The sequence below is a fragment of the Tamandua tetradactyla genome, chromosome 12, assembly GCF_023851605.1.
Source record: "Tamandua tetradactyla isolate mTamTet1 chromosome 12, mTamTet1.pri, whole genome shotgun sequence".
NCBI lineage: Eukaryota > Metazoa > Chordata > Mammalia > Pilosa > Myrmecophagidae > Tamandua > Tamandua tetradactyla.
The window spans coordinates 100,977,064-101,003,074 of NC_135338.1; the positions used below are offsets into that span (position 1 = coordinate 100,977,064).

The 26,011-nt window shown below is 41.6% G+C and overlaps 1 protein-coding gene across 5 annotated transcripts; it reads right to left on the reverse strand.

The window, feature by feature from the left end:
• Positions 1–4,575: 4,575 nt before the first annotated feature.
• On the reverse strand, positions 4,576–25,932 carry SAXO2 (stabilizer of axonemal microtubules 2). 5 transcript variants are annotated; one of them, XR_013160787.1, is made up of 5 exons: positions 25,798–25,932; positions 20,341–20,520; positions 15,305–15,507; positions 7,739–10,007; positions 4,576–7,233 (listed from the first exon to the last, which is right to left on the reverse strand). XR_013160787.1 is itself a non-coding variant. In XM_077124348.1 (4 exons), the coding sequence occupies exons 1-4, from the start codon at positions 25,833–25,835 to the stop codon at positions 9,064–9,066; spliced, it is 1,365 nt and encodes a 454-aa protein (XP_076980463.1). In that variant the 5' UTR covers positions 25,836–25,932; the 3' UTR covers positions 4,576–9,063. The 5 variants fall into 5 exon arrangements, 2 of the variants coding, with proteins under 2 accessions (XP_076980463.1, XP_076980464.1); XM_077124348.1 differs by having other exon boundaries at positions 4,576–10,007; XM_077124349.1 differs by lacking the exon at positions 25,798–25,932 and adding an exon at positions 17,743–17,807 and having other exon boundaries at positions 4,576–10,007; positions 20,341–20,455.
• Positions 25,933–26,011: the final 79 nt, after the last annotated feature.

The following is a 26,011-nucleotide window of genomic DNA, read 5'->3' on the forward strand; positions in this document are numbered from 1 at the left end:
GGCACCTGAAATGCAGCCAGTGGTAGTCTGAGTCTCTCTTGGGTTCTCCCCACACCCTGGGTGACTGTTTCGTAATGGATACACAGGCAAGTCCTTTCTGTAGTCGTGGCCCTGCTGGTTTTGAAAATGCAGAGGGTTGTGTACCCACAGCTTCGGTTCCTGACATAACTATTCCGTCAGGCCCCAATTCCCCTTTGCTGTTGGTCAGCAAATTGCTCCACCCTCGAACCCCGGCAATCACTGAAGTATTGCCCATCTCTATAGTTTGCCTTTCCCAGAATGTCATAGTAATGGAATTATACAATATTTAGCTTTTGGGGCCTGGCTTGTTTTGCTTACAAAACACACTTAGTATTCACGCATGTTGTTGGGTAGCTCAGTTGGTGTGTCCCTTGTATTTCCTGGTATGGATGTGCTATACTTGAATCCTTTCACCGGCTGACAGACATCTGAGTTGTTTCCAGTTTTTATGTGAGCCTAAGTTTCATTTCTCTCTCATAAATACCGAGAAATAGGTTTGATGGGCCACATGGTATCTGTGTGTTTACCTTTGTAAGAAGCTGCCAAATTGTTTTCCAAAGTAGCTGTGACATTTTATATCCCCAACAACAACATACAGAGTTCCAGGTGCTGTGCACGCTTCCCAGCAGTTGGTGGTGTCAGTTTGTGTGTGTGCATGTGTGTGCACGTGTGTGCGTGTGTGCATGGGTGTGTGTGTGCGTGTGTGGTCCCCCTTAGCTATTCTAACAGGTGTGGCGTGGTGTCTTACTGTGTTTTTAAACTGCATTTGCCTAACAATTAGTGGTGTTGGGCATCTTTTCATGTGTTTATTTGCCGTTTATATATCATTTTTGATGAAACATCTGTATAGGTCTTTTGCTCATATTTTTACTGGATTGTTTTATTTTTTCCTGAATGTTGAGCTCTGGAAGGTCTTTATATATTCTGTATAGACATCCTTTGAAGTCTACCTATTTTTTAGTTGAAGAAAAAAGGGCTCAGAGAAGTTATTGGTATAGGCTCTATGCGCCAGGCTACGTGGAGACAGCACAGGTTTCCTGAGTCTTAGTCCAGAGCTCTGCACACCAGACAAAGGTGTTTATTTCCTGGGTGCCGAGAACCACGTCTTCCATCACTCTATCTTACATGTTTAAATATGTAGAAGACTCCTTATCATTTGCCTGTAATTGAGGTTTTCACTTCTTCTTTGGTGCAAGAGTTACTTAAGAGACACCTGTTGTTGCTGCTTACTTGTTTATATTTTTGTTTAAATTTCCAAGGAGTTGATGACTTTGGTATATAATTTAACAATTTCTAATTTTATTACAATTCTATGTGAGAATATGATATATATAAATTCCTCTTTTAGCAAATTTATTAAAATTCTCTTTGCTGTCAGATATAATTGACTTTTATGCTTTTTCCATGGATACCAGAAAGAATGTCTTCTGTAAACTTGCATGGTGGGCCTGTGTTTGTGTGAACTGGATTTACTGACAACTGGGGATGATGTTTCAAATTCTAACAGGTTTTTTTTATTCTTCCAATAGTTTGGGATGTATAAACTGTATCTTTATCTTGCTTAGCTTCTGATATGGTTGGGTTATATATTTTAAAATATCTTTATAGGTCGATTATAATTTTCTGAGCCCCTGCATACGTTGTCAACTTAACTGGATCATTACCCTCTGGAACACTATAGAACTTCTGCTATTGTCATTTGGAATTTATAGATATGGAGAAGGCTGAGCTAAGTCTGATTTTTCTTCCCTCAAAACAATCTGATAATTTCTACTATGGGGCTTATAGGATTTGCTCCCCAAATCCTTGAAATTAATCACACCCCCACACAGACGGACAAATGCTGTGTGACTGATTCCACTCATGCGAGCTAAGAAGAGGCGAATTCACGAAGACAGAGGTGGATGGAGATGTGCAGGGGCTGGGAGGCGAGTGCAGCATGGGGGCTTCGTGGGGACAGGTTAGGTTTGGGCGATGAAAATGCAGGTGGCGCATGCGGTGATGGCAGCAAAGCATCATAAATGCAGCCAGAGCCCCGGACTTGAACACTTAAAAATGATTAAAATGATGAATTTTATGCTATATATATATTTTTACTGCAATAACAGTGAAAAAGACAAAATTTGTCTATGGTTTGCTTTTGTAATTTTACCTACTATATATTAATAATTTATAAATAATAGGTATTTATATAAGTATTTATAAATGGTAAAGTACTAAAATTTATGAATAAGATAAATAAGAAAAATAAGAAAGCATAACGTTAAAAATACGAATGTAAAATAATAAATGCTAAAAGTAACACACAACTTGTAAATTTACCCTCTCTAGGTAAGAAATACAGATTTGGAGCATTTTATTAATTCTACTTATTATTTTACGAGCTCTTTCTTTCTAGCTTGGAAGTATTTTTTTAGGTCTGTTTTTTAGGTCTTTAATGTCCTCTCTTCGTTAGGCTCACTAAGTATTATACATTGGACCCCTGCTCTCTATATATCAAGATATAAAAGGTTTCATCTTTTCTTTTTAATTTCTTTAAAATAAGTGTGTTTTCTTACTTACTCTTATTCTACCCAGTTGTTATTTCTGCCCAAGTTTGTACCATACTCCTTCTCCTATCGGGTAATGTATCTTTGATCTCTTTTATTTAAAACCATTTCCCTCTGTTATTGCTTTTATGTAATAGAATCTTCTCACAATTTTTTTCCGTACATGAATCCCCAAATAAGCTGAGGCCTATTTATGATATTTGCCCATAAATAGAATATGCTTTTCCTTCTTCCTTTCACTGTAACTCGTCTGCTTTTATAATCCTTACTTAGCTTAGCTTGGAAGAAAGAAAGAAAAACTGCGATGAGCACGGTGTCCAGCCAGCCCTACGGAATTTTAATGTGGATTTGTTGGCTAGCATAATCTGGTTTCATCTCGTTTGTTAAAATAGAGTTTATTCATGCTTATTCTAGTTCTTTTTGTGCCATAAGTAAAAGTAAATGAAAAGCTACAGCCCAGTTTCTGCTGCTTTCAGACACCGCCCGCAAATGCGCATTTCACACCCGCAGGCTGCCCACCTCGTGGCCCCATTTCCTCGGCAGCCTCGTCCCTCGGGCTGCACATGAGAAGAGAGTAGCGGGTGTGGGGGACGTGCCGACCATGCCCAGGGCCCCAGAGGTGTGGGGGGGCGTGCTGACCAGTAGCTGTGGGCTGTGCTGGGGGTGCGGGTGCTGCAGGCACCCATGGCGAAGGCCTGGGCCTGTGACGCGGCGTGGACACTGCACGTCCATGCTAAAAGAGCTCTGGGGAAGAGAAAGGGAAAAAAGTTAAAACCTTAACAAAATGAAAGACCCTGTGACCCCTTTCAGATGTCTGTCAGCAGCACTCCTTTCAGACGGCTTTTTGGAAGTTTACCGACGTATGATTTCCCCTCGTGAATTCTCTGCATGGAGGAGGCTGTTCCTCTCACTGTGATTCTTAGACTGTGGTTTGCATAAACACAAGCCTGGAGTTTCATGTGTGTGGGGCTCTCAGCCTCTGCCTGGTGACCAGTTCCCCTCTTTTCTCCTGCCGGGCGGCTTTTTGTAAGTCATGAAGTCTTTATTTTCCAACGTCTGAGTCTGTGGTCTTAACTTTCCATAACATGCTGTGCAGGGAAAGAAGGTGGGGATGGGATGGGCATGGTGTGTGTGTGTGTGTACATTTCTTACTGCCTTTTCTCTCTGAATTTTCATTTTTTTCATCCGAGTCATCCAAGTTTGGCTTAGTAGAAATGTCTCTGACTCTGACAAGCTGTTAAATAATATGACTGGTTTCCAGGGCTGTTATGCCCTAGAATGTGTGCGCGCGTCTCGGCGATAACGTTTCAGGAAGAGCCAAGGAGCCAACCCGGTGGCAGCTTTGCCAGACACACAGGGGCCTCCCGGTACCTCCGCCCTCGCCGCGCCCGCCTCCCCGCACCCAGCCCGCCTCCCCGCGCCCGCCTCCCCGCACCCGCGCTCGCCTCCCCCGCACCCGCGTCCGCCTCCCCGCACCCGCCTGCCCTGCACCTGCGCCCGCCTCCCCCGCACCCGCGCCCGCCTCCCCAACGCCCGCCTCCCCGGCACCCGCGCCCATTTCCCCCGCACCCGCGTCCGCCTCCCCCGCACCCGCGTCCGCCTCCCCCGTACCTCCGCCCGCCTCTCCGCACCTGAGCCCGGGCCCCGCACCTGCGCCTGCCTCCACTGCACCTGCGCCCCCTCCCCCGCACCTGCGCCCGCGCCACACCCGCCTCCCTGCTTTTCTCGCCTGTCCAGATCCCACCCACTTCCCAGTCTCAGGTCAGGGAAGCCTTTCCAGACTCCCAGTCCAGCGGCCTCGGTGAGACTCTGCGCGCTCCACTTCCCACTTACCTGAGTGTAGAGTCGGTCTGCGTAGGAGAGGAGGGAACCCCACCAGATTACACGGGATTGGAAAATCCAGCATCCGAAAGTGGGCCAGGAGAACGTGCTGCAGTACTTCCTAATTCTTCAACTTCATGTATATAAAACAGTTTTCTGTTAAAAAGTTGAGAATATCTAATTCTTTACAGCTGGTTAACCTAGACAGGACTTTATTTAAAAAAAGCTCTCCTTTCCAGAAAGAATTGGGTATAGAAATTATTTAATGAAAATCCATGCCTTTTATTTATGTTTTCTAATGGTGCATAGAGATGTAAAACTCCACATATATTTTTACTAATAAATGCAAATATAAGCAAAAACAAATGACTGTTTAATCATTTAAAATACTTTAAAAATGTTGGGGGACTTATTCTTAATTAAGAATACATTGTGAAATAATTCTGAAGCCATAAACAAGATTAAAATCCACCTTACACTATAATAAACCATACTCTTCCATAATGCAGTCAACTATTTATCAAAGAAAAAACATCCAATAAGAGTTTAATCCATTAGGAGACTTTGGCACTTATGAGAGCAGTTTGTTCTCTGCCCTCCTTGCTGGTGCTCCCCTTACCCCCCGGGGGGCCTGGGGGAGCTGACTCCCGGCACTGGGTGCACAGGCCAAAGCTTTCCTGAGAAGTTCTTCAGAGTCCTCAGCTGCTCCTAAAATTACTCTCGCAAATACTTTATTCTTTCTCAAAATACTATCAAGCAAACCACGTTATTCACCCCAAACCAAGTTCTCCCTTCCTTATAACAACTTCTTGGGTGATTTTTTTTTTCTAAACCCCACTTTTACTGATAAGAAAACAGCTGCAGCAGGGCTCTAAAAGGTGACAGACCACTTCTGAGATGATTATATCCCATTAAGTCCTTATTTTAAGGGTTGCACCTTACATTCATACTATTTCTCCATGCAATATTTCTCTTTACCTTCTACTAAAGACAATGAAAACTGTATTATTTATAAAAAGTTTGAGCAACTTCTTTATGTGGGCACAAGCATCTCAAAGGGTGACAGAAGTCTCTCATCTATAAATGCAGTGTGCACTCACCAAGTGCATGGATTAATTTTTCCCCCCCCAAAAGAAAGTCAAATTGAACTTTGCATTCTCATACACAGTGATTTACAACACTTATGATCTTATGTTTCTCATTTTTTCCATTTGCTTTGAAGAAACAACAGTCCTAACAGACACTGTGCTTCTTTTCATAGATCAAGTTCTATGTTTTTGGTAAGCTCATTGGTTTGGTTGTCGCTTATGAAAGTACCTGTTTCACCTGCATTTATCTTCTAAGGAATACTGGTTTAACATGCCCAGGTAAAACTTAATTTTCCCTCTAAAATGATTTAATGTATTAAGCCATAAACATTAGATTTTTCTATTTCCTGTCTTTTCTCTCCATCAGTCCTTTTTCACTTGACCATGTCTGGGCTTCCAAACATGGCTTCAATCTTCCTCCTAATGATTTCTTACAAGCTCTCCCAGACATGTAAGTTTAACAATCTAGCCATCCATGTTGGTATTTTGGACTATGTTTTAGACCATCTCTCTTTTCCCCATTCTCCAACTTGTCAATCTCTCCTGTCGTGCAACCATTTATCTGCTTAAACATCTCCATAGTCTAGTCTCTACTGTGTTACATAAAAAGAAATAAGAAAACAAGAAGAAACTTTAATCCTCTAACTAGCTCTTTCTTTTTCTCTCAAGTTTCTTGAGTTTATTATACTTACTCAACCTCTTGCCTAACATTTATTTCTTAATTCACACCCACAAATCAACTACAGAAATATCTCCAGCACAGTTTATCATTTGCCTCTAGGCTGTTACAGCAAATGGACACTATTTAACCCTTACTAAACATATCTACTGCATTCATATAAGACATCACACCCTCATTCTTGAAATTCTCTTTTATTTTAAAGAACTCTCACTCCTTGCTTAAACCTAACAATCAATTCCCTTCAGTTTACTTTTGCTAATGCAACCAACCACTGTGCTTGGGTCTCCACAAGTACCTCAGCAGGTTTTCACGCAGCACGCTGTGGCCCTTTAGTAGGGCCAGTCTTAATTAAACCTGAATGAAGAACACGGATGAATTCTTTGACTTGAAAAAAGTAAGCTGCTTTACCCACAAAAGAAATGCCTTAAAAGGGTGCAAGAGATATAATTTTCTATCAAATTTTGAACCATGACTTCTGCTTGGCTTGAAGCTGACAGAGACAAATACCCTATGCCCAGCAAAGACCCAACAAACACAATGACAAAGTGACTGACCAAAGGAGGCAGAATGCCCAGTGGGATGAACAGCTGGAGCCTTCTCTCAAAACATCTTTCAAATATGTTTTGCCCTTCCTTGTGCCCCAGTGTGTTTTGTAATAGACTCCTCAGTATTTGCTGGTTTCAACAGACATTAGCTGGATGGCTGGATGACACTCAGGCCAGCGGCTGAGAACTAGAACAGTACTAGTGTGCTCTCCAAATAGTATCTCCAAATATTATCCTGCCCTCCCTGCCCCCCAAGTGTCTGTAGTGTCCCAGGATTCAGTTTGAAATATTATATAAACCTTATCCCTGGTGTATGGACCACAAATCAGGGTCACTGTGTATGAGATAATGCATGTCAAAAGACTATGTAAAAACTATGAACAGCTATGCAAAAATAAGATATTTCCACTTTCATTACACATTTTGATAGTCATAGCTTTCAAAACTAAAAACTTGGGCAGGCCACGGTGGCTCACTGGCAGAGTTCTCACCTGCCATGCTGGAGACCTTGGTTCGATTCCTGGTGCCTTGTTAAAAAAAAATAATAAATAAATAAAATGAAAACAAAAAACCCAAGAATTCTCCCTCCTTTTTAAAGTAAATTCCTACTATAACTACCATATCCCATGCCATTACTCTTAGAAAATACTTATGGAACTATTTCCTCAAGCTTTTTTAACAGCAACAAAAAAAGGCAATTACAACATTTCTCTGTTAAAAGTGGGTTTCCTCCTGTTCCTCCAGTGTGGCCTTTCTCCAAACCCAACTCCGCAAGTGCAGTCATTGCCTCCCCACTGCATGGCGCGTGAGGTCCAGGGCTGGGAGTCTCCTTGGCAGCGTGGGTTGTGACTCCCAGGGATCAGTGCCTGGCACAGGGGGCCTGTACCACCTTCCTGACTGGAGAACATGCACGTGGTGGCTGCGACCAGACCAAAGACCCTTCTGTGGCCTTTCCTTTTTCTCTTCACACTCTTCCCACCTTATGGCCCCCACCAAGCCCATGGCAATGGGATCCTCAAGCAGCTGATGCACCTCTGTTTCTCCATTTCTTCATGTTGTGATGGTTCTTCTTGCTACACCGATTCTGAACAGTGTTTCTGTGGCCTTAAATCAAGGAATTCTAAGTCTACAGCCAAACTAAGGGTATCAGGGAAAGATATCTTAATCCAAGAAAAGTCCTGGTGGTCACGTGGCTGCATCTGCTGGTCCCTGGCTCCTGGGCTCTGTTGCCTTCATCCTCTGTTCCTGTGGGGGTCCCTCACTTTGCTTCTCCAGGGCTGGCTTTCATCTCTTGGGTTCCCTCGGCTCCCTCCAGGTTCTGGCTTGCTTAATATCTCATGGCGACATCTGCTAGGCTCCAGGCATCTCCAAACATCCATTATCTCTCTGTTTTCCATGTGTTGGCATCTGTGTCAGCTCTGCTCGATATTTCTGTCGGCTTTGTCATTTCTCCTTCAGTCGTGCATACTACTCATAAGCTTGAGGAAACTGGGTATTTTATATGCTTTGCTGCAGACTGGACTGTGAGTATTGAATAGGTAATTACCCTAATTTAGAAAAGGAGACAAAGGTACATAAAGAAATTGTATGGCTTATTAAAAACTCCTTGCATTTGTTTAGCAATTTCACTTAACAGATTAACACATACATTATGATCTGATGCTGAAAGCAAATTTTCATGAGCTAGGCAGAGCAGATACACTTTTATAAATGAAAAAACTGGGGTTCAGCAAGTCATGTGCTAAGGCAGCATGAGTAGAAACTGATGCAGTTGGAACTTGAATTCAGTCTTACGGTCCCTGGGGCACAGAGCCTTGCATTGCCCCTGCAGAGCCCATCCCTGGGGTGGGCAGCAGCCAGTGCCCCACACTGTGGACCAAACGTGGCTCTGTGGACTCGGCGTAGAGACCTGCCTTGAGGAGGGGGATGCTGGCTACTGTCTTGGAAGGGAAGTTCAGGTATCATTTCAATGGTGTCCTAGAGAGTCCCCCGGCACTCAGTAAAGGAAAGTTGGATGTGTGAATGACAATATAGTTGCCATAAGGAGGAGCAGAAGTGCAAATGATAACAGATTGGGGACAAACAGAACATTAGGGATTAAAATAGTTCAAGTGGGAAAGTTCATTATTCAGTTTTCAAAAATGTGTATTAAAGAATAATCTTGGTAAAAATATTAGATAAAATAGATTTTAAGATTCTTATTTCCTATAATGAATTTTCCAATTTTCTTATCTAAAAATCTAAAGTATGATTTGTTTGTTACATATCTCGCATAAGTGTTCTTTCTTCAAAATTGGTTTTGCTCTTGGAAAACCTGTATCTTGCTAGTTAGCTTCCTTTTACACATGACTTGATGACTAGTAGGCCTTCACTGCAGGCATGATCTTGCGGAAGAATCTATGGCCTTGGGAATTTGTACTTTCAAATACATAACCTGGAGGGAAAGGACAGCTGGCTGGGCAGATTTCTTGCCTCTTTGGTGTGTATTCTGCAGAGTATGTGGTCATCTCGCGAAACGGAGCAGAACTCTTCAGAGCAGCACTGAATGGTCTGCAGCTCCCCGTTGGAATCAGTTCATGGGGCACATAGTGAGATCTGAAAGTGCTTAAGCCATCAAATTTTCCAGATGGATTGGGAATCTGTTGCTGCCTTTTAATAATTCCTTGACGACAAGTTTCCCATGCTGGGAAGTCCTCCTTTGTGGTGCTCTTTCCTTGGAAAGGAGAGCTGTTCCTCCTCCTGTGAGCAGCTGGCCTGATGGGGACAGCCCGGCTGACCTGAAGTGGCACATAGTCGAGGCGGCTGGTGCTGATGGACTGCATGGCGCCTGGTGGCGGGACATACTCTGCAACTTTCTTCACTGCAGGGGGTGACATTTCCCAGGGTTGGAAACTTTCACGGAATTCAGTACTTCCTTCAAACGGAGCATTTGGGGTCACTCTGGTGCATACAGGTCTGCAGATTTTTGCAGTTTCACCAACTAGACCCTGAAAGTCACACTGGTGAGTTGTGAGATTCTCAAAGGATTGGTTTGGTGGCTTGTAAACTTCTTTTGGCCTTGCAAATTTGAATTCTAGCTGATGAGGCACATAATCAAGACGATGACTTGTGTTACCAGTAAAAGGGATTGTAGAATGTTTGACCACGAGGGAAGGTTTAAAACTTTGCCTAGGCTTTATCTCCTGAGGAATGTAGTCATCTTGAAATGTAGTTGAATTTCCAAATTTTACAGCAGGGGGATGGTACAATTGTTCTGGTTTATAAAGTTTGTTTTTTGGAATGTCCCATGCTCTATAATCATCTAGAAAAATGGAAAAAGAAAAGTTTTTAAATGTTGAAGAATAAAACTTCTAAAAATCATGACTTCTCTCATTGTCAAACACCTTTCCATTTTCTTTAGAAATCTGAGCACTAGCATCAAGTGTAAAGTTTCTCTGATTCCTCTCTGACTTGTTTTTATTTCTTCATTTCCATCTGCCTAGTCTTATCTCCCAGCTTTAATACATATAATTATCTACTTCCAACTTCACTGATCACATGGCATGGTAGAAGAACATGTGCGCCTGACTGCTGATAGTTTTAAGGACTATGATTTGCTCAGATCAGAGCTCAGGAGATTATGGTTGTGGTCCCAGGAACGGGTTGGGATTTTCACTGTAACTCTCAAATGGCTAAAACCTAGGCACCTGGCCTCAAACCAAGGTGCTGATATGTGGGCAAAATGACATTGGAATTACTCCTTTCTCTGGAGGGACTCCTCAAAGGAGAGAAAACTTATACTCCATTATATTCTGGAAGCCAAGAGGACTTCTTGAGCAAAAGATACAGGATTCTGTACTGTCCCTAACAGAAGAATCAGGCTCTCCAGCAGTAGAGGGGGCCTGAACTCAGGGCTTTCCTAACAGGTTGAGTTTAGGTGTGAACGTAAGAGCTAAAATCTGAGCTCTAGAACTCTAAAGATTCTAAGCCTGCTTTCTATAGCTTACCTAGACTATGGTAAGTGCTTATTTATCAACTGAGGGTTACATAGGTTTTTAATTTCTAGATGAGAAAGACAGTAAGCTAGAAAATACTATAGAATTGACTTCATCCAAAAATATGCATTTCTAAACACACAAAAACTAATTTCTAGAATGCAGCAGTTTGTTTCACAAGATAAAGTATTAGGGCCTGGATGCAATGCTTACTGGGAAGGCTAAAACTCAAATGCTTATGGGTGGATCCTCCTTCCAATATAAAACGCCTTACCTACAGACATTTCTGTTGGGCCAAATGGTTATTCCACCCAGAATTATGGGTATTTGGATGAGAGTGAGCAACTGACCCAAGAGCAGACCAGCTTTAGAAAACACACAGTGAGGAAAGATGGGCTAACCTGTGAGCCTGAATTGGAAAATAAAGAGCCAAATATAAATGGGATATGGTTCTAAAAGGATGCCATAATGTAGAGCTGTGGCAAGCCGAAAGTTATATTCAAAGCAGATCTGTGAGGGCACAGAAAGCACAGCACGATAGAGAAGGCCAGTTAGTAGGGTGCGAATGAGAGCAGCTGTGAGGGGGAGCCCCGTGAGAGGGGCAGCTGCGAGGGGAGCCCCGTGAGAGGGGCAGCTGCGAGGGGAGCCCCGTGAGAGGGACAGCTGCGGGGAGAGCCCCGTGAGAGGGGTCACGCAGTGCAGGTGGAGACGGAATCTCTCTGTCCCTGAGAACTTTCCATTTCCAGTGCCCAGGAAGCTTTACCACAGACCTTTTTCTGGAGATACCATGAAGGAATTCCTGTTCTTTGTAATCTAAAGTATCAAATTATAACATTATTTTGCAGTAACTAAAAGCAGATCCCAGGCACTATTGCCTGCACTTCCACACGCTCCTACGAGGAGCCCTTGCTGCCAAACTGACTGAGAGGAAAAGGCGATCATTTCATAAGAAGTAAACAGAAGAGAATATGTCTCCCTCACAAACTAGTTTTGGTTTCCAAAAAAGAAGCTAGAATTTGAAGACAAAGATGGCATATATTAGCACAAATATCACTCACAGATAACTGCAAAAAATTAACCCCCTTTCCCCAATTATACCTATACTTGTAATGTCTGGAATATTTATTCATAATGTTCCAACAATACCTTTAAAACATCATAATCTTCATTAAAATCATCTATTTTTAGTGTGTTATGATACTGGCGGGGAAAAAAACAATAATGCCTTCATCTCTAACCAGAAAACATCTGGCAATCTGGCCGCTAGGAAAGGCCACATCTTTCTTAGATAGGAGGTCTGTCCTCCGCTGTCACTTCTGATTCCCCGTCACGAGCACCTGGTCAGCGAGCGCGCTGTGCTCGTTTGCAATGCACACCTGTCTGTACAGTGCCCTCCCACCCGTTCCTGTGTAACGAGCTGCTCTAGTTCCGCATGAGGACAAAGTACCTTCATTCCCATACTTTCCCTTGGTACTTTGGACTCTGCTCCCTGCGGTGCCTGAGGCACCAAGGAAGCAGAAACCATTTCCACCAAGTCAGGGGCTCTACCCTGGGCCTCCCCTTTCTCCATCTTCCAATCATCAAACCGTTTCCACAGTTTTCAGTATCAGGAAGCTGATGACCCCAAAACATTCCTCTCTTTCTTTTGCTCTGAACCATCAGTTATTTAGAAATCTGTTGTTTAATTTCCAAATATTTGGGGATTTTCAAGATTTCTTTCTGTTACTGGTGTCTAGTTTAATTCCATTACGTCAGAGAGTATACTCTGTATGACTTCGATTCTTTTTATTTGTTGAGGTTTATTTTATGGCTTAGAATAGGGTGTCCCTTGTTGAATGTTCCATGTGAACTAGAAGATAATGTGTCTTCTGCTGTCATTTACTGGAGCATTCTCTAGGCTAGGTCAGTTATGTCAAGGTTTTGATAGTGATGTTCAGCCTTTATATCCTTACATATTTTCTGTCCGCTGGTTCTATGGATTCCCACCGTCGTACCAGCCCACAAATCAAGTGCTCCCTTGGTTCTTTTTCTCTTAGCTGAGTCCCACTATGTATGCCAAGCCCAGAACTCAGATGCTCCTGGAGAAGTAAAAGTTGGCTCACGTAGGGAGGCTCCTCCCACTCTAGAGTTTAAATTCTTTGCTTCCACAGCTTTCTGATGTTACCAAAAATAAAATTTTTGCAATTTAAACATGTATACTTTTTTTTCTTTTAGTTTTATTAGTAGAAACAATGTCTCTCTGTTATCTACTATATCCTACCTCACAGTGGAAGTCTCAAAAATGTCTAATGACCACAAGAAAAATATCAAGCTCCTCAGTCTGGCCATCAAGGCTCTTCAAAATTTGGCTTCAATCTACATTTATAGAATTATAACACAGTCTTTCAGTTCTGAAATCCTCTTGTCCTCCCCATGTCCACTGAAAAACCTTCTTATTTTTCTGGCTTTATGCTTTTGCTCATTTCATCTCAGCATTTTGAATAGGCTTCCTCATTCTTTGTATCAATATTTACTTTCCCAGACTAGCCTGACGTGATCTCTTGCCCAGTCTAAATTTCTGTAGCACTAATTGTTCCACTAATTAGAATTAAATTATGTCCTCTCATAGATCTCATTATTTATTTCTAGTATGGCTATTTAATTTTTACATGATAATACTGCTCTTCTCAACTCAAATCTAACCATGTTGCAATTCAGATCCCTGAATTCTCTACAATGCCTAGTTTCTGAAGTTTATTTTTTAATTTATCAATTTATATGTTTGTTTGCATCATTTATATGTTAACATGAATGAATTTTTAAGCTGAGGCAGTTGGGGGCAGATGCACTTCAGGCTAGAGTCACTAGTTTCATAATACATCCAAATCTCCAAAATTACAAAAAGAGGTGGTTGCTCTTCTTACCACCTTGCAGGTTTTTAAAAAATCACATCCCACTCCTCCCCTCCCTCTGACCTCTAAATCTCAGGAGATAGTGTTTTAGAGGTCACTATCTCTGTTGAGATATATAACTGTTCCACTGTGATTTCTCTTCAGCTACGGCCCTGTCCTTAAGTAGGCATCTACAAAACCTGCAGTAAATTACAAGGAAGGGCGGCGTGCAGCCTTGGCCCTTAGTATTTCTGTTGTCTCGTGCTCTAAAACACGGACATGCAGGATCTCCTCTCCTGACTAGGAAAGAACAAGAATGAGAGGGTGAGAGGGTGCCCAGGAGTGCCAGCCTTTGACTGGGAGAGTGGCAGTGGGAAGATCTACAGGAACCCTGGTCATGGGAAGCCAGAATTAATGTTGGTGTTTGTGTGTGTGGGGGGGTTGTGTGCAACTGTTCCCAGCATCAGAGGACATCAAAATTATTGAACACTTTTTTTTATAGATCTTGGAGAAAAAAGAAAAGAAAAACTTATGCTGCTTGTATAAAAGACAAAGTATAGTCATTTTCATCAATTATCTTTTGTATCAAATAATTATGCAGTACATTATCTTTTATGTACATCACTAAATATGGATCATGGTAAACTACTATATGCTATATTTAACTATAGCAATATATTTGTTCACTGTACATATGGTTTTCACAATTTGTTCCTTATATAGTATTTTATGTGCTCACAGCTTTAAAAACAGAAGGAACATAGTTGCTTACCTCCCTACTGGGCAGGTATACAGATGGTAGTATATTGCTAACATGGAATTTGCTTATCCATTGAACTGGGAAGGGTGAAATTTAAAGAAAAAGTATGCATTCAGCTATTATCTAACTGAAGTATAAATCATTACTTTTATTGTGGATGGTATCACTCTTTTAAAAGGATTTTATGCTAGGACATCCTACTCAGCTATACCACATAACTAATGGGAAAAAAATTAAGCATATATATGCAATTTCGTTATAAATAAAAAGTAATATAGACATAATATCTACTCACCAAATAGCCTATTTTTATAAAGACATTCCCCTCCCCCACAAAGTAAGAGTATTTTAAAAGTTGGATGGCTTTGGAAAGAAAATTTGGTTGTACCTTGCCTGGCCCCTGCCAGCCTGGGGAGAGCCGGGCCCCGCCAGGCCCAGAGCTCCCCGCCACCCAGCAGATCCGCTATTTTCTCTGAGGTTCAGAACCAGGACAGCTCTGCACCTGCAGCTGCAAGTGTTCCCGCCAGCCTGCGTTTACTGGTAGGAAGGTGGCCTTTTGGTTCTCTACATAACTCTTTTATCAGTTGGTTCAGAATCTGAATGGAAAAGAGGGGTGCTATTTATTTGACCTTCTCAAAGACCTCAGTAGTCTCGGGGTTTCAGTTCATTCCAGGGTGGAAGAAGAGGGCCGACTAAACATAGTGTGTGACAAGCGTGACAATGCTTATTCAGTGGCATATGTTTTTACATGATTTGAGATACAGAAAGCTAATTAAGTGGTTGGACTTGGACAGAAATCCAGAGCTCTGAAATCTCAATCAGGCAAATGGTCTTTTCTTCCCTACACAATATTATTTTGACCAAAGAGAAAAAACTTTTTTCTCAAGCCATGGGGGCTGAGTTTGGCAACACACCAAAATTAAGATTTGATATTAGAATCAAAGCTGGAAGTATTTTAATTTTTAGCTCCTTCATTTTTGAAAGGGAAAGTTACCTGTATAGGTCGGGACAGTGTCCAATTTTCCTTTTTTAACTAATTGTCTCTCCAAAGGCCGGACTACTACCACAGGCTGCACTTTGTAAGAATTAAAATCCTGTCTGTAGGTAGTCCCAAGATCCATCTCCCCATGACTTGGTTTATACTCTTCCAGTACACGGCGAGGCTGGTTGACTATTTCATAAGGACGGTAATCTGACCTGAAATATATAAATGTGAAACATAGCCACACAGGTTCTTTTATTTCTAATTATCCCAATGCAATATTGAAAATTTTGAGATTTCTTTTTCACTTGAAAAGTCTGAGAAGTTATTCAAACGGTGAAAGATGATAAACTGCTTAACAGAAGTAACCGAATTCCTTTATAAGGTCCTATGCACTGATTACCTATCTTAAGAAGAGCATGTAAAAATCCTAGTTTTCCAGGCCTCATTACAATGGATGCTCAATTATGTGGATAGTAAGTAAACATAATCCTCTAGTTTCTCTAATTTTCTCTAGGAATTGAACTTGTTAATAATCTGGAAAAAAATCTCAAGTGAAAGCCTTGGAGATCATGAAACTTTCTATTAGTATATCCCCTGGGTCTGCTTAGTCAAAGTCCTTATTCATCCTACTCAAAGACTCTACTGTTCAGGCACGCTTTCTTCTTATTGATGTCCTGCTATCTTCCTGCTCATCGTAAATAACCAAGAACTGGCTCTTAGACGTAAGCCACACCCATAGCATGGAACGAAATCTTGCTCATCTTTGGTCCCCAGGGGCCCTGGGCCAGGATGGAGTCCCGTGGGCATCCAGCCGTCCTGGACGCACGGAGCAGTGTCCTGTGTGGACACGAGGCAGTCTGCCGCAGGGGAGAAGAGCACACTCAAACTGGCCAGACTGCCTGGGTCCAAATTCTGGCCATCATTCACTGGTTGCATGACCTTGGGAATTAGTTAACCTGTCTATGCTCACTTCCTCACATATAAAATGAGACCATATGACCTGCCTCGCAGGGTTAAGGGTCAAGCGGACACACACCATTTATCTCTCTCACACACTCACTGAATCCCTCCTTCTATTTATAACCAACTTCCTATACTTTTTTACTCTATTTCCTCACCTCCTATTCCTTCTTCAACACACTTCTATCTGATCTCAGTGCTGTCACTTCCCTGATGCAGCTCTAAGAGCAGCAACGACTTCCATGTTATTAAATCATCATTTTACCCTTCATCTTACCTGACCTCTCAAAGAGTAACTATTATTTACTCCTCTATTTCCAGGAAATTCTTTGTTTTGTTGATTATTTTTCCTCAGTCTCTTATGCAATTTCTTCCTCTATTACTCAGCCATTAAAATGTTAGTGTGTTTTGGATGATTACGTGACATGTGAATATATATCAATAAAATTGCATTAAAATCTAAAAAAAGTTAGTGTTCCTAAAGACGTGGACCTATATACGCCCTTCTTCTCATCCAGGGTTTATTCCTGAGGACAACTCTTCTACTTTCACAGCTCCACTTACTATCTCTATAGAAATGATTCTCAAATTCACATCTCAGCCCACATTTCTTCTACAACGGCCTTTCGAATATTCAGGGACAGCTCAAAACCCTACATGCCCCAACTCAAACTATTTCCCACCCCCCAAGTCCCTCCCACGGGCCAGTCCATCAACTCCCGTCAGCTCTGTCTCCTAAATGTCAAATCTAAGCACTCTTCTCTGCCTCTGTCACCACCACAGGATTCCAAACTTTCACAATGATTCACTCAAACTCCACTTCAATAGCTTCTGCAACTCATTTACCTCCATCCACTCTGGTCCTCTCTCCGCCCCTCTTCAAGTTGCACCCAAGGTCATCTTTTCACAAGTAAAACCTGATCAGGTAATTATTGCCCCAACCTCTCTGGTTCCCCTACACCCCCAAAGAGAAAAGAAATTTTCAATGGCTTCTTACTGGATAAGGATAAAGAAAAAGCTGAACACAATCCATAAGGCCTTACCTGGTTTCCTGCACCAGAACTTCCTGCTTTTTCTGCTCCAGCATTTTGGTTAGCCTTCCTTGAGAATTACTTACTTTTCACAGTCCTTCCTGATTCATGCTGCACTCTCTGCCTGGAATGCACTTCCTTCTCCTCTTAATCCAGCTAATTGTTTCACATCCTTCAGGTCTTAGCTCAGTTTTCATATTTCCCTGATAAAGTCAAAACTCTTATTCTGCTCTCAAGGTACCTGTGTCTATTCTTCAGATATTTTTATCAGTGTGGCAATGTTATACTTATTTTGAGTAGTGGTTTTAATTGTCACCTCTACTAGACATAAAGTCTGTGAACACAGAGGTGATGACTGCTTACCACTGTATCGCAGGTGCCTAGCATAGTGCTGGCCCTTAATAGCTGACTAATAAATATTTACTAAATGGGTGAATAGTAGTGGAAATCACATACCTCTGCTTCTAAAGGCATCTGAGTGGTTCTTTTCACTTCCCAAATACCAGCTAGATAGGAACAGGCTAAAATGCAATCAGGGAGTGGAAAAATTAGGAAGAGAAAGACAGAGAAAGCTCAAAAGACTCTATTGCTTTGCCTAGACTAGTTGAGGGCTAGAAAGTAAACCTAAAGCATCTTTCTACAGAGAAGTAACAAAGGGTGAATGCTATCTTCTTCATTTGAGATATCCCCGAATATCTGCTATGTCCATAATCCTACTCTTTCAGGGCAGACTTCCTGCCAGCTCTGGCGGTCATCTCACAGTACCGTGCTGCATTCCTGTAATGCTGTAACGCATCAGAAGTCTTGTACAAGTCCAGACACTGCTCTTTACACAGACTTCCTGTATTCTAGAAAAGTCTAGAATAACATCCCATTCTGTAAACGCATCGTATTCCTTTGTTTGTACAGGTCAATCAACTTTCTGCTGCCTAGCCAACACAGTCAACATGAAGGAGTCAAGCGAGAATTCTAAACCTCTAGGATGTCGCTCTTAGAAATACCACTAGTTTCCCAGTAGGAATGCAAAGTAAAGATCCAGTTTCTAAATAAGTGGAGAGATGGAGATTTAACAAATGGAATTTTTAGTTTAATTGGCACACTGGAGCCTTTTGGGATTTGGAACATTTCTTTAAGGGCTACTTAAACAGCTGAAAAAACTGAGAGTCGTAAAACAATTGCATTTTTTATAGAAAGATGTGGCAAGTTAAAGTTTCCCGATTCCTACATTTGGAATCAGTTTACAAACAAAAACTTTATTCAATAAATATGAATATTGTGACATTTATTTCAGATCTCCAGTCTGAACCATTAAGGCATGAAGAAAGAAAAGAAGTGACTAAAAAGGAACAACCATTCCCATTTGCTCTACTCATAGTTTAATTTCTTCACCTCATTTACTATAATCTGACATTCTGTTTCTGGACTAATTTCCCACAAAACTGTAAGCAGCAGTAGGGCTGAGCCTGTTTCCTGCCCTGTGTCACGAGTGCTGCATGGCCACGAGGCTCAGGCGGCAGGGTCGCAGCGGTGCTGGCTGAGCAGATTCCTAGGCTCACGCCATGACTAGTCTACGTGGAGTCAGCACTGGAATCCACAATTTTTTTTTAACATGGGCAGGCACCGGGGATTGAACCCGGGTCCTCTGGCATGGCAGGCAAGCGTTCTTGCCTGCTGAGCCACCGTGGCCCGCTGGAATCCGCAATTTTAACAATCGTTTTAGATGATTCTAAAGCACATCAAAGTCTGACTGTAGAAAATCTTCCAGTTGTGGAGGGTCCGCACACCTCTATCATTAACTGTGGCCACTAAAGCGTTTTTACTAAAAGGGTTGCCTGAAATCAAGTAATTGATGAAGTGCTCGGTTAAAGGTTTGAAAATCTGTCCTTTGCTACGTAAGTAGAATGAGCTCTACCTGAAACAAAATGGAAATAGCTTAACACTAAAACTAAAAGCTACAGAACAGTCTTAAAACTTAACATTATAGACACCTGATCTGAGTTCCTTCAAAGCAGGAACCTCAACTTAATGTAAAAATACTTACTGCTTAAGATTGTGCCTTGAACATAATGTAATCATCTCAATAAAAGAAAAACATATAAAATAATCAGCCTGTCATGTTAACAAAGATACAAAATGAGTAAAAAGAAAAACCCAAAAGAAAACTTTAGGCTTTGGAGAGCTTTTTTTGTGCATAACCCACTGAAGGAATTTTAATCCCTACTATGTGTAGGTATTGCACTAGCTTTCTGGAATTAAATGCTGAGTTTAAGAATGGACATAGCTCCTGCTTTTACGGAGTGTAGAAGTGAATCTAATGATAAATATAAGAGGGTGTTTTGAAACCTTACGTAGGGGAATTTCACCCAGCCTGAAAAGAGAAGGCTCTTTGGAGGAAGTGATAAGTGAGCTGAGATCTTCAAGTTGAATGGGTATTAACTAAGGGGAAAAGGAAGGGAAAATTCCAGGTAGGGAAAAATAGCATCTTGAAAGGCTCTGTGACAAGAGAAACCTGGCTCTTTTAAGGAAAAGAAAAAATGTCCCTTTATATGGTAGCATAAGAGAGTGCAAAGGGCATTGCAGTGAAATCAAACTAGAGAAGCAAGCAGGGGCCAAACCACAGAGATTTTATAGTAAGGATTTTGGTCTGTGGTAGAGGTGATAAGATTAGATCTGCATTTTTAAAAGATCATTTTTGGCAGGCAAACAGTCAGAGACACAAAAAACTAAAGTAGATATGGATATGACAAGAAGCTACCAGACATGTCTAGTTTTGGGTAACAGTAGAAAGCAGATAAATCTGAGGAATCTTAGAAGGTAAAAAAAAAAATCAATAGAACTTTTAATTTCTTTTTCTTTATGTTTTTGTTGGTCTAATTTAATTATCATCTTTTTAGTGTTTTTTTTTTAACAAGTTGTGGCTCTACCACTTTCTTGCTTCTTGGTTTGGTTCATCTTAAATAAACTAACTAGCTCAACTGAAATGGTTAGAAAACCCTACTAAGACCAGAAGATTGAGAGAAGAATATGTATAACAAATAGATGCTGAATATTTACTTAAATGTTGTTATTCCTTCCATTTTACCACGGCAAGCTTGAAATTCTTGCTTGGGTTTAAGACTCTGAGGTGGATGAACACTGCCATATGTAGGATATTTTTCCAAATATTCAGTTGTGGGAAAAGGCATGCCAGAATTTTCAAAAATCTTTGTGGTTCCATGTGGACAACGATGTCGCCTGTGCAAACAAATAAACTGAAAGATTATTTTCATCTCCCACAAACATTTTATCTGATAATTACATTTTAATCAGAGACTTCTGATTAAACTCAGAAGCTCTACATTTTTCTCTTTTGCAATTTTAAAGCAGCTTTACTAAAAAAAAATCCTGTTTACTCTGCAATGTTCTTTAAAAAATCATTAAGTGATGGTATATCCTCACATGGTGGAATCCTGGCTTTATTCTAACAACAATTTATTGCATCTTTTACTACTAGAAGCTAAAATCTACTAAGTGTATTTCCCAGACCTTTTGTATGAAGGTTCCTCATGCAATTTAGGATTCACCTGTTAGAGGTCCTTACAGTGCATCTGTGTAACTTTGAAACAGTTCCACACCTACATTTTGCCTGCATGGAGTGGGACAGCTGTCAGGCAGTGCCCTGAATTGCAAGGTGGCCCCCTGACGTGGCAGCTCCGAATCTACGTAGAGACGAGTGGTTCTGGAGCCTACAGCTCTGTCGGTGGCTTCCTGATTGTGGAAGAGGCAGCAGCACCCTTGGCAGCCCAGTTCAACAGTGATATTTGGGGGAATTTTTCTATTGTTTCTTCATTCTTCCAACAATTCTGTGAGCTATATAAATACTCCCTAATAAATCCCTTTATGCCTAAATGAGTTAGTGTAGATTATGTTGTCCATACTTAGAATACTGATCAATACATCATGTAAGCCAATAGCATGAAGTTGTTAAAAAGAATGAGGTAGGTCTCTGTGCACGGCCCCTGGAAGATGATGAGAGTATAAATAGTGGTAAAGCAGGTGGTAGAATAGTGTGCATAATACTATTTCTTTTTTAAAAAAGAATATGTGTATGTAAAACAAGTTTCAATGAACATTTGTTATCAGTGTGGAATACAATTCCTTCCCGTGGTGGAAGGATCCTGTGGTGGAACAGTGAGGAGGGGTGCCCTCAGAAACTTCAATGTATGGGGAGTTAAGAGATTTAGGAACAGCAGTTGAAAATGGAGTATAGGAGAAAGTACTGAAGTGATTTAGCGCCACACGTGAGGCAAGGCTCTTGGCAAAGTTAGGAGTGCAAGGTCATACTTATAGGTTCTGATATAGCTGCACTGAGTTCCAAGAATCAAGTCAAGATTTTGGAATTTACCATTGTTTTTAGCGTTAGTTTTGTTTTCCATCAAAGTAATACATATATATATTTTAAAAATCAAACAGGCTGAAGAGTTTATATAGGAAAGCAAAAGCTTCCTGTCCCAACACATCCCCAGAAGCAACCTCATTCTATTTCTGCTTTTTAGTTTTTCTGGAGGCTACATCTCTAACACTTGTTTATAAACTTTCAACATTTTGATTTATCAACTTAAGATACTATCAAATCCTAATATAAAAAATAGACAGCTAATCTATACCACTCCACTTCACTTCACACTACTTTATAGTCATTCATTCATTCAGCAAACATTTAATGAGCTGCAACTATACAAAGATATTGGGAACACAATAGTTAAAAAAAAAGCAAAAATTCCCTTGTTGAGCTCATTGGTAGAGGGTGTTAAGAAGATAATGAGCAAATAAGTTTTAAAAATACACAGTATAGAAGATAATGATTAAGTGCAATGGAAAAAAAAAATGAAGCAGGAAGAAAAGATAGAGTGGGGTTGGGGTGTGGAAAGAAGGTTGCCATTTTAGACAAGGTGACATTTGAGTGAAGATACTGTTTTAGTTTGTAAAAGCTGCAGGAGTGCAATATGCCTGAAATGGAATAGCTTTTAAAAAAGGAATTTATTTAGTAGCAAGTTGACAGTTCTGAGGCCACGAAAATGTCCAAATCAAAGCATCCATGGAAAGATACCTTGATTCAAGAAAGTCTGATGGGTCCAGAACACCTGTCAGCTGGGAAGGCACATGGTGACATCTGCTAGCATTCTCTTCTCATTTCATAAGGCTTCCCTGGGGGATGTTTTCCTTCTGTATCTCCAAAGATCTCTGGCTATGTGGGCTTTGTCGGTTCTGAAGGTTCTGTAACTCTTTCCAAAGTGGCTCCCTCAATGGGCTCCAGTAAGCAACCCAACCTTGAATGGGTGGAGACATGTCCCATGGAAACCATCTAATTAAAAGTTACTACCCACGACTGGGTGGGCCACATCTCCATGGAAATAATAAAAAGGTCCCACCCAGCAATATTGAACGAGGATTAAAGGACATGGCTTTTCTAGGGCACATAACAGCTTCAAACCAGCAAGAATATGAAGAATCTTTCATTATGTAGATCTTGATTATACTTATATCTTTAAATAATACATTTTTAACTCCTATTCCATCAACTGTAGAAACCATTTCTGAACACCCGACTTTGCAAGATGAGGATATCAGTGCCTTAATACTGTTCTTTGACTTTTCTACTTTGTAAGATGATGGAGAAAAGTGTTAGCTCCTAAATATTTTCCTTCAATTTTCTACGTCTCTTTCACATTCCCCCTCTTCTCAGATATACTTTTATATTTGTCATTTTTACAAAAGTTGTTCAGAGTCTGTCCTTCAACACAACTAAGTTACCATGTTTTTTATCTAGGCTTTTTTTGTTTCAAAATTATAAACATAGCTTGATATGTTTACTTTACAACGACTGTGATACATGGTTTAATACTAGGCCATTTAATGTTCAGGGATTATATTTTCTTTTCTATGGGTTCAATATCATGATCCTAAGAGCATACAGGTAAAAGATATACATAAAATCATTCTAAATTTTAGTTTGCTTCATTTTTTTAAGTTATTTTCATATATTTATTTTTAAATTTTGCTTCATTTTTGAACCATAGTTTTTTTTATAGCTTTTTATTTTTCTGAAGTTTCTAGTACCTTTAATCCCCCTTTTAGTATTTGTACTTCACATGTATTCAAGATTTCTAACCTCTCTAGTATACAATCCTTTGAGTCCTGTTTTTCCATGGTAGATTTCCAGTTAGGAGTCTTAGCTTTCAATTTTATTAAAAAAGCAACAGTCCTTCCCTCCCCAGTAGGGATAGCTGTCAGCGTCCTGTGCTTTGTTTGCTGGGGGCAGATACATACATCCGCCCTTCCACACGCTGTTGAACCCGTGAATTTAGATCAGTGTCTCTCTCATGCCCTATTTAGCAGATAAGCGGCCATGTCTGCTTCAGAACATCTATTTTTCAGTGTATCTTTTTCTGTTTCATCTGTCAAAGTGTTTCTGTTACCTTCCTATCTTCCAAAAATTTGTTAAAATCTCATGTGAGTCCTTCTCCCATTCCCTTCAATAATATGGGTTTATTTCTATCTGAATTCTGATTCCTATTTCAGTAGATCATAGGAAAGGAATGAAGAAAAATGTTCTTCTTATTTGCCATCATGAACTTGAGACATTTTCAAACATCACATTCTCTTTTCCCTCCTGCAAATTTTACCCAAACATTCTGACCAGGTTTGCACAGAAAGTTGACTGTCAAAAATTAAGCCTCTTTCTTCTAACACCCTCAACTTTATTTTTCAATATAAAATAATGCCATCACAGTTTAATGTGCACAAACAATTGTTTATAAGACTGCAGAGAAAAATTTGTTAGAGATGGGTGGTTGCTTTGTTCCATATAATGAAAGAAAGACGCGTGATAATATTTATTTACATGGTATGAGAAAAATATTCAAACAGTAAGCTAAAAAGGTAGCAGAAGCAGGTCAAAACTTCCTTGAGGAGGTCTCTTGGCAATCCTGATTCTCCTAGAGAGAGGTAATTTATTGAACTATTAACCATTTTGTTCTCCCTGTATTTTTCTTCTTCTTACTTCAAACTGTAAGTCAGGACCGTTACATTTCCTTCTTGCAGAGCTTTTGGCAAGACAGAGACTAGAAGCTGCCTGTAGCCCACAGATTTCCCTATATTTTTAAAAAAGAGTTCACAAAGAAAAGAAGATGATATAAGGTATCCCTAAGGGGGGGATGAAGCATAGTTGTCATTTAGGATCACAAGAGGAAAGAGATGGTGTTCTACTGAAAATGAAGGAAGAGGGAAAGATTCACCCAGTGAGAGGAAGGAGGTAAAAGATGAGGAGGAAGGGGCTCTGAGAAGAGGGGGAAACCCTCTCCCCACTGTGTCAGTGTCCCAAGAGGTGTTACCATCTCAGAAAGTGGCTGAGTGGAGCAGCTAGGGAGGCTGGGCTCTACTGCAGTGGCTGCCAGTTTGGCCAGAGCTGCGTGTATAAAGGATACAGGCATAAACCCGAAGGCAGCAGAGGGACCACCCACCAACGGATTACCCTGAACACGGGGTACAGTCAGGCATTACTGTTGCTGGAAACTCAGAGGGACCTCCTTTTCCATCACCAGTGCCTCAGCTCCGTGGATCATTTTACTGCTTGGAGAAAGGGGAGTGTTGACATAATGAAGACTGAACTTCCTGACACCTGGACAGGAAAGGAACTTGGGCTGGATATAAAGTAACTTAAAGATTAGGAAAAAATTAAAAATTTTTATTGTGCACCCTAGTTTGTGAATACGTATGTCAAACATTAACATACCACTTAAACAACATCTAATTACAAAGAATGCTTATTATGAGACTGGGGGGGAGTACTGCTTTCCATCAACATGCAAGTCTTCTTCCTTGGAGGACGCAGTCGTAGGCGAGTGCAAGAACTCGAGGCTTGACAACAGTAATGATGTTTACTTAGCAAAGGTGCTCTAATCCTTGGGTCAACAGTGAAGCTGAGGAAGGTGAAGACTTTGTAAGTGGAGGGAGGTTGTTAGGCGGGACTCAGATCACTTCTGGGTTCCAAGTCCCTCCAGTGCGGCCGATCCCAAAGGAGCGCTGCTGGGACGGGAAATCGGGACGTGGTCGGGCATGCAGGATGGAAATCCGGAGACGGAAGAAGGTGCAGCGCGGGCTGCAAACCCAAGCCGTTGTTTTTTCTTCACCCTTTGCATCGTGCGGGGCCTGCGCCCTCCCAGCCGGTCAGATCCCACCACTTGGCTGCCTCACATCGGGCCGCCGCTTCCTGCCTATCCCCTGCCGGGCACTTCAGTCTTCATGCCTGCACGGGGAGTCTAGTCTCAGGGGCTACGAGCAGACCCGTTTCACCCCCGGCAGCCAGCAGGTGTGCAGCGAGCACTCGAGGGCCAGGAGAGTGGGGTCGTGGCTGAGACCGTCCCCTTTCCTGCCGCGGGCGGACACGCCCAAGGTCCCTCCGGACCTGCTCGGTCCACCGGCCCAGGCTCGGCTCCTGTGGCCTCGCCGCCGCCCCTCAGCGCTCCTTACCCGCAGGTACACATCTGACACAGGCAAACGGCCCTCATTCTCCCCGCTCGCAGCGCCTCCTCCGCAGCTCCTCAGCGTCCCGGCTCCTCGCGTTCCAGCGCACGCCGTCGCCAAGGCCACCGCGGGGCCCCGACTTCCGGCGGCGGCGCAGGCCGACTTCCGGCGGCGCCGGGTCAAAGGTCGCGCGCCGGCGTCGGGGCTCGCGGTGCTGCGG

Excerpts from the sequence above, each read along its gene's own strand:
- SAXO2 (XM_077124348.1), bottom strand. The coding sequence starts at position 25,835 with ATGAGGGCCGTTTGCCTGTGTCAGATGTGTACCTGCGG. Across the intron at positions 15,508-20,340 it reads GAAGGAATAACAACATTTAA|GTCAGATTACCGTCCTTATG; the intron begins GTAAATATTCAG and ends TATATATTTCAG. Across the intron at positions 10,008-15,304 it reads CACTGTCCCGACCTATACAG|ATGATTATAGAGCATGGGAC; the intron begins GTAACTTTCCCT and ends CCATTTTTCTAG.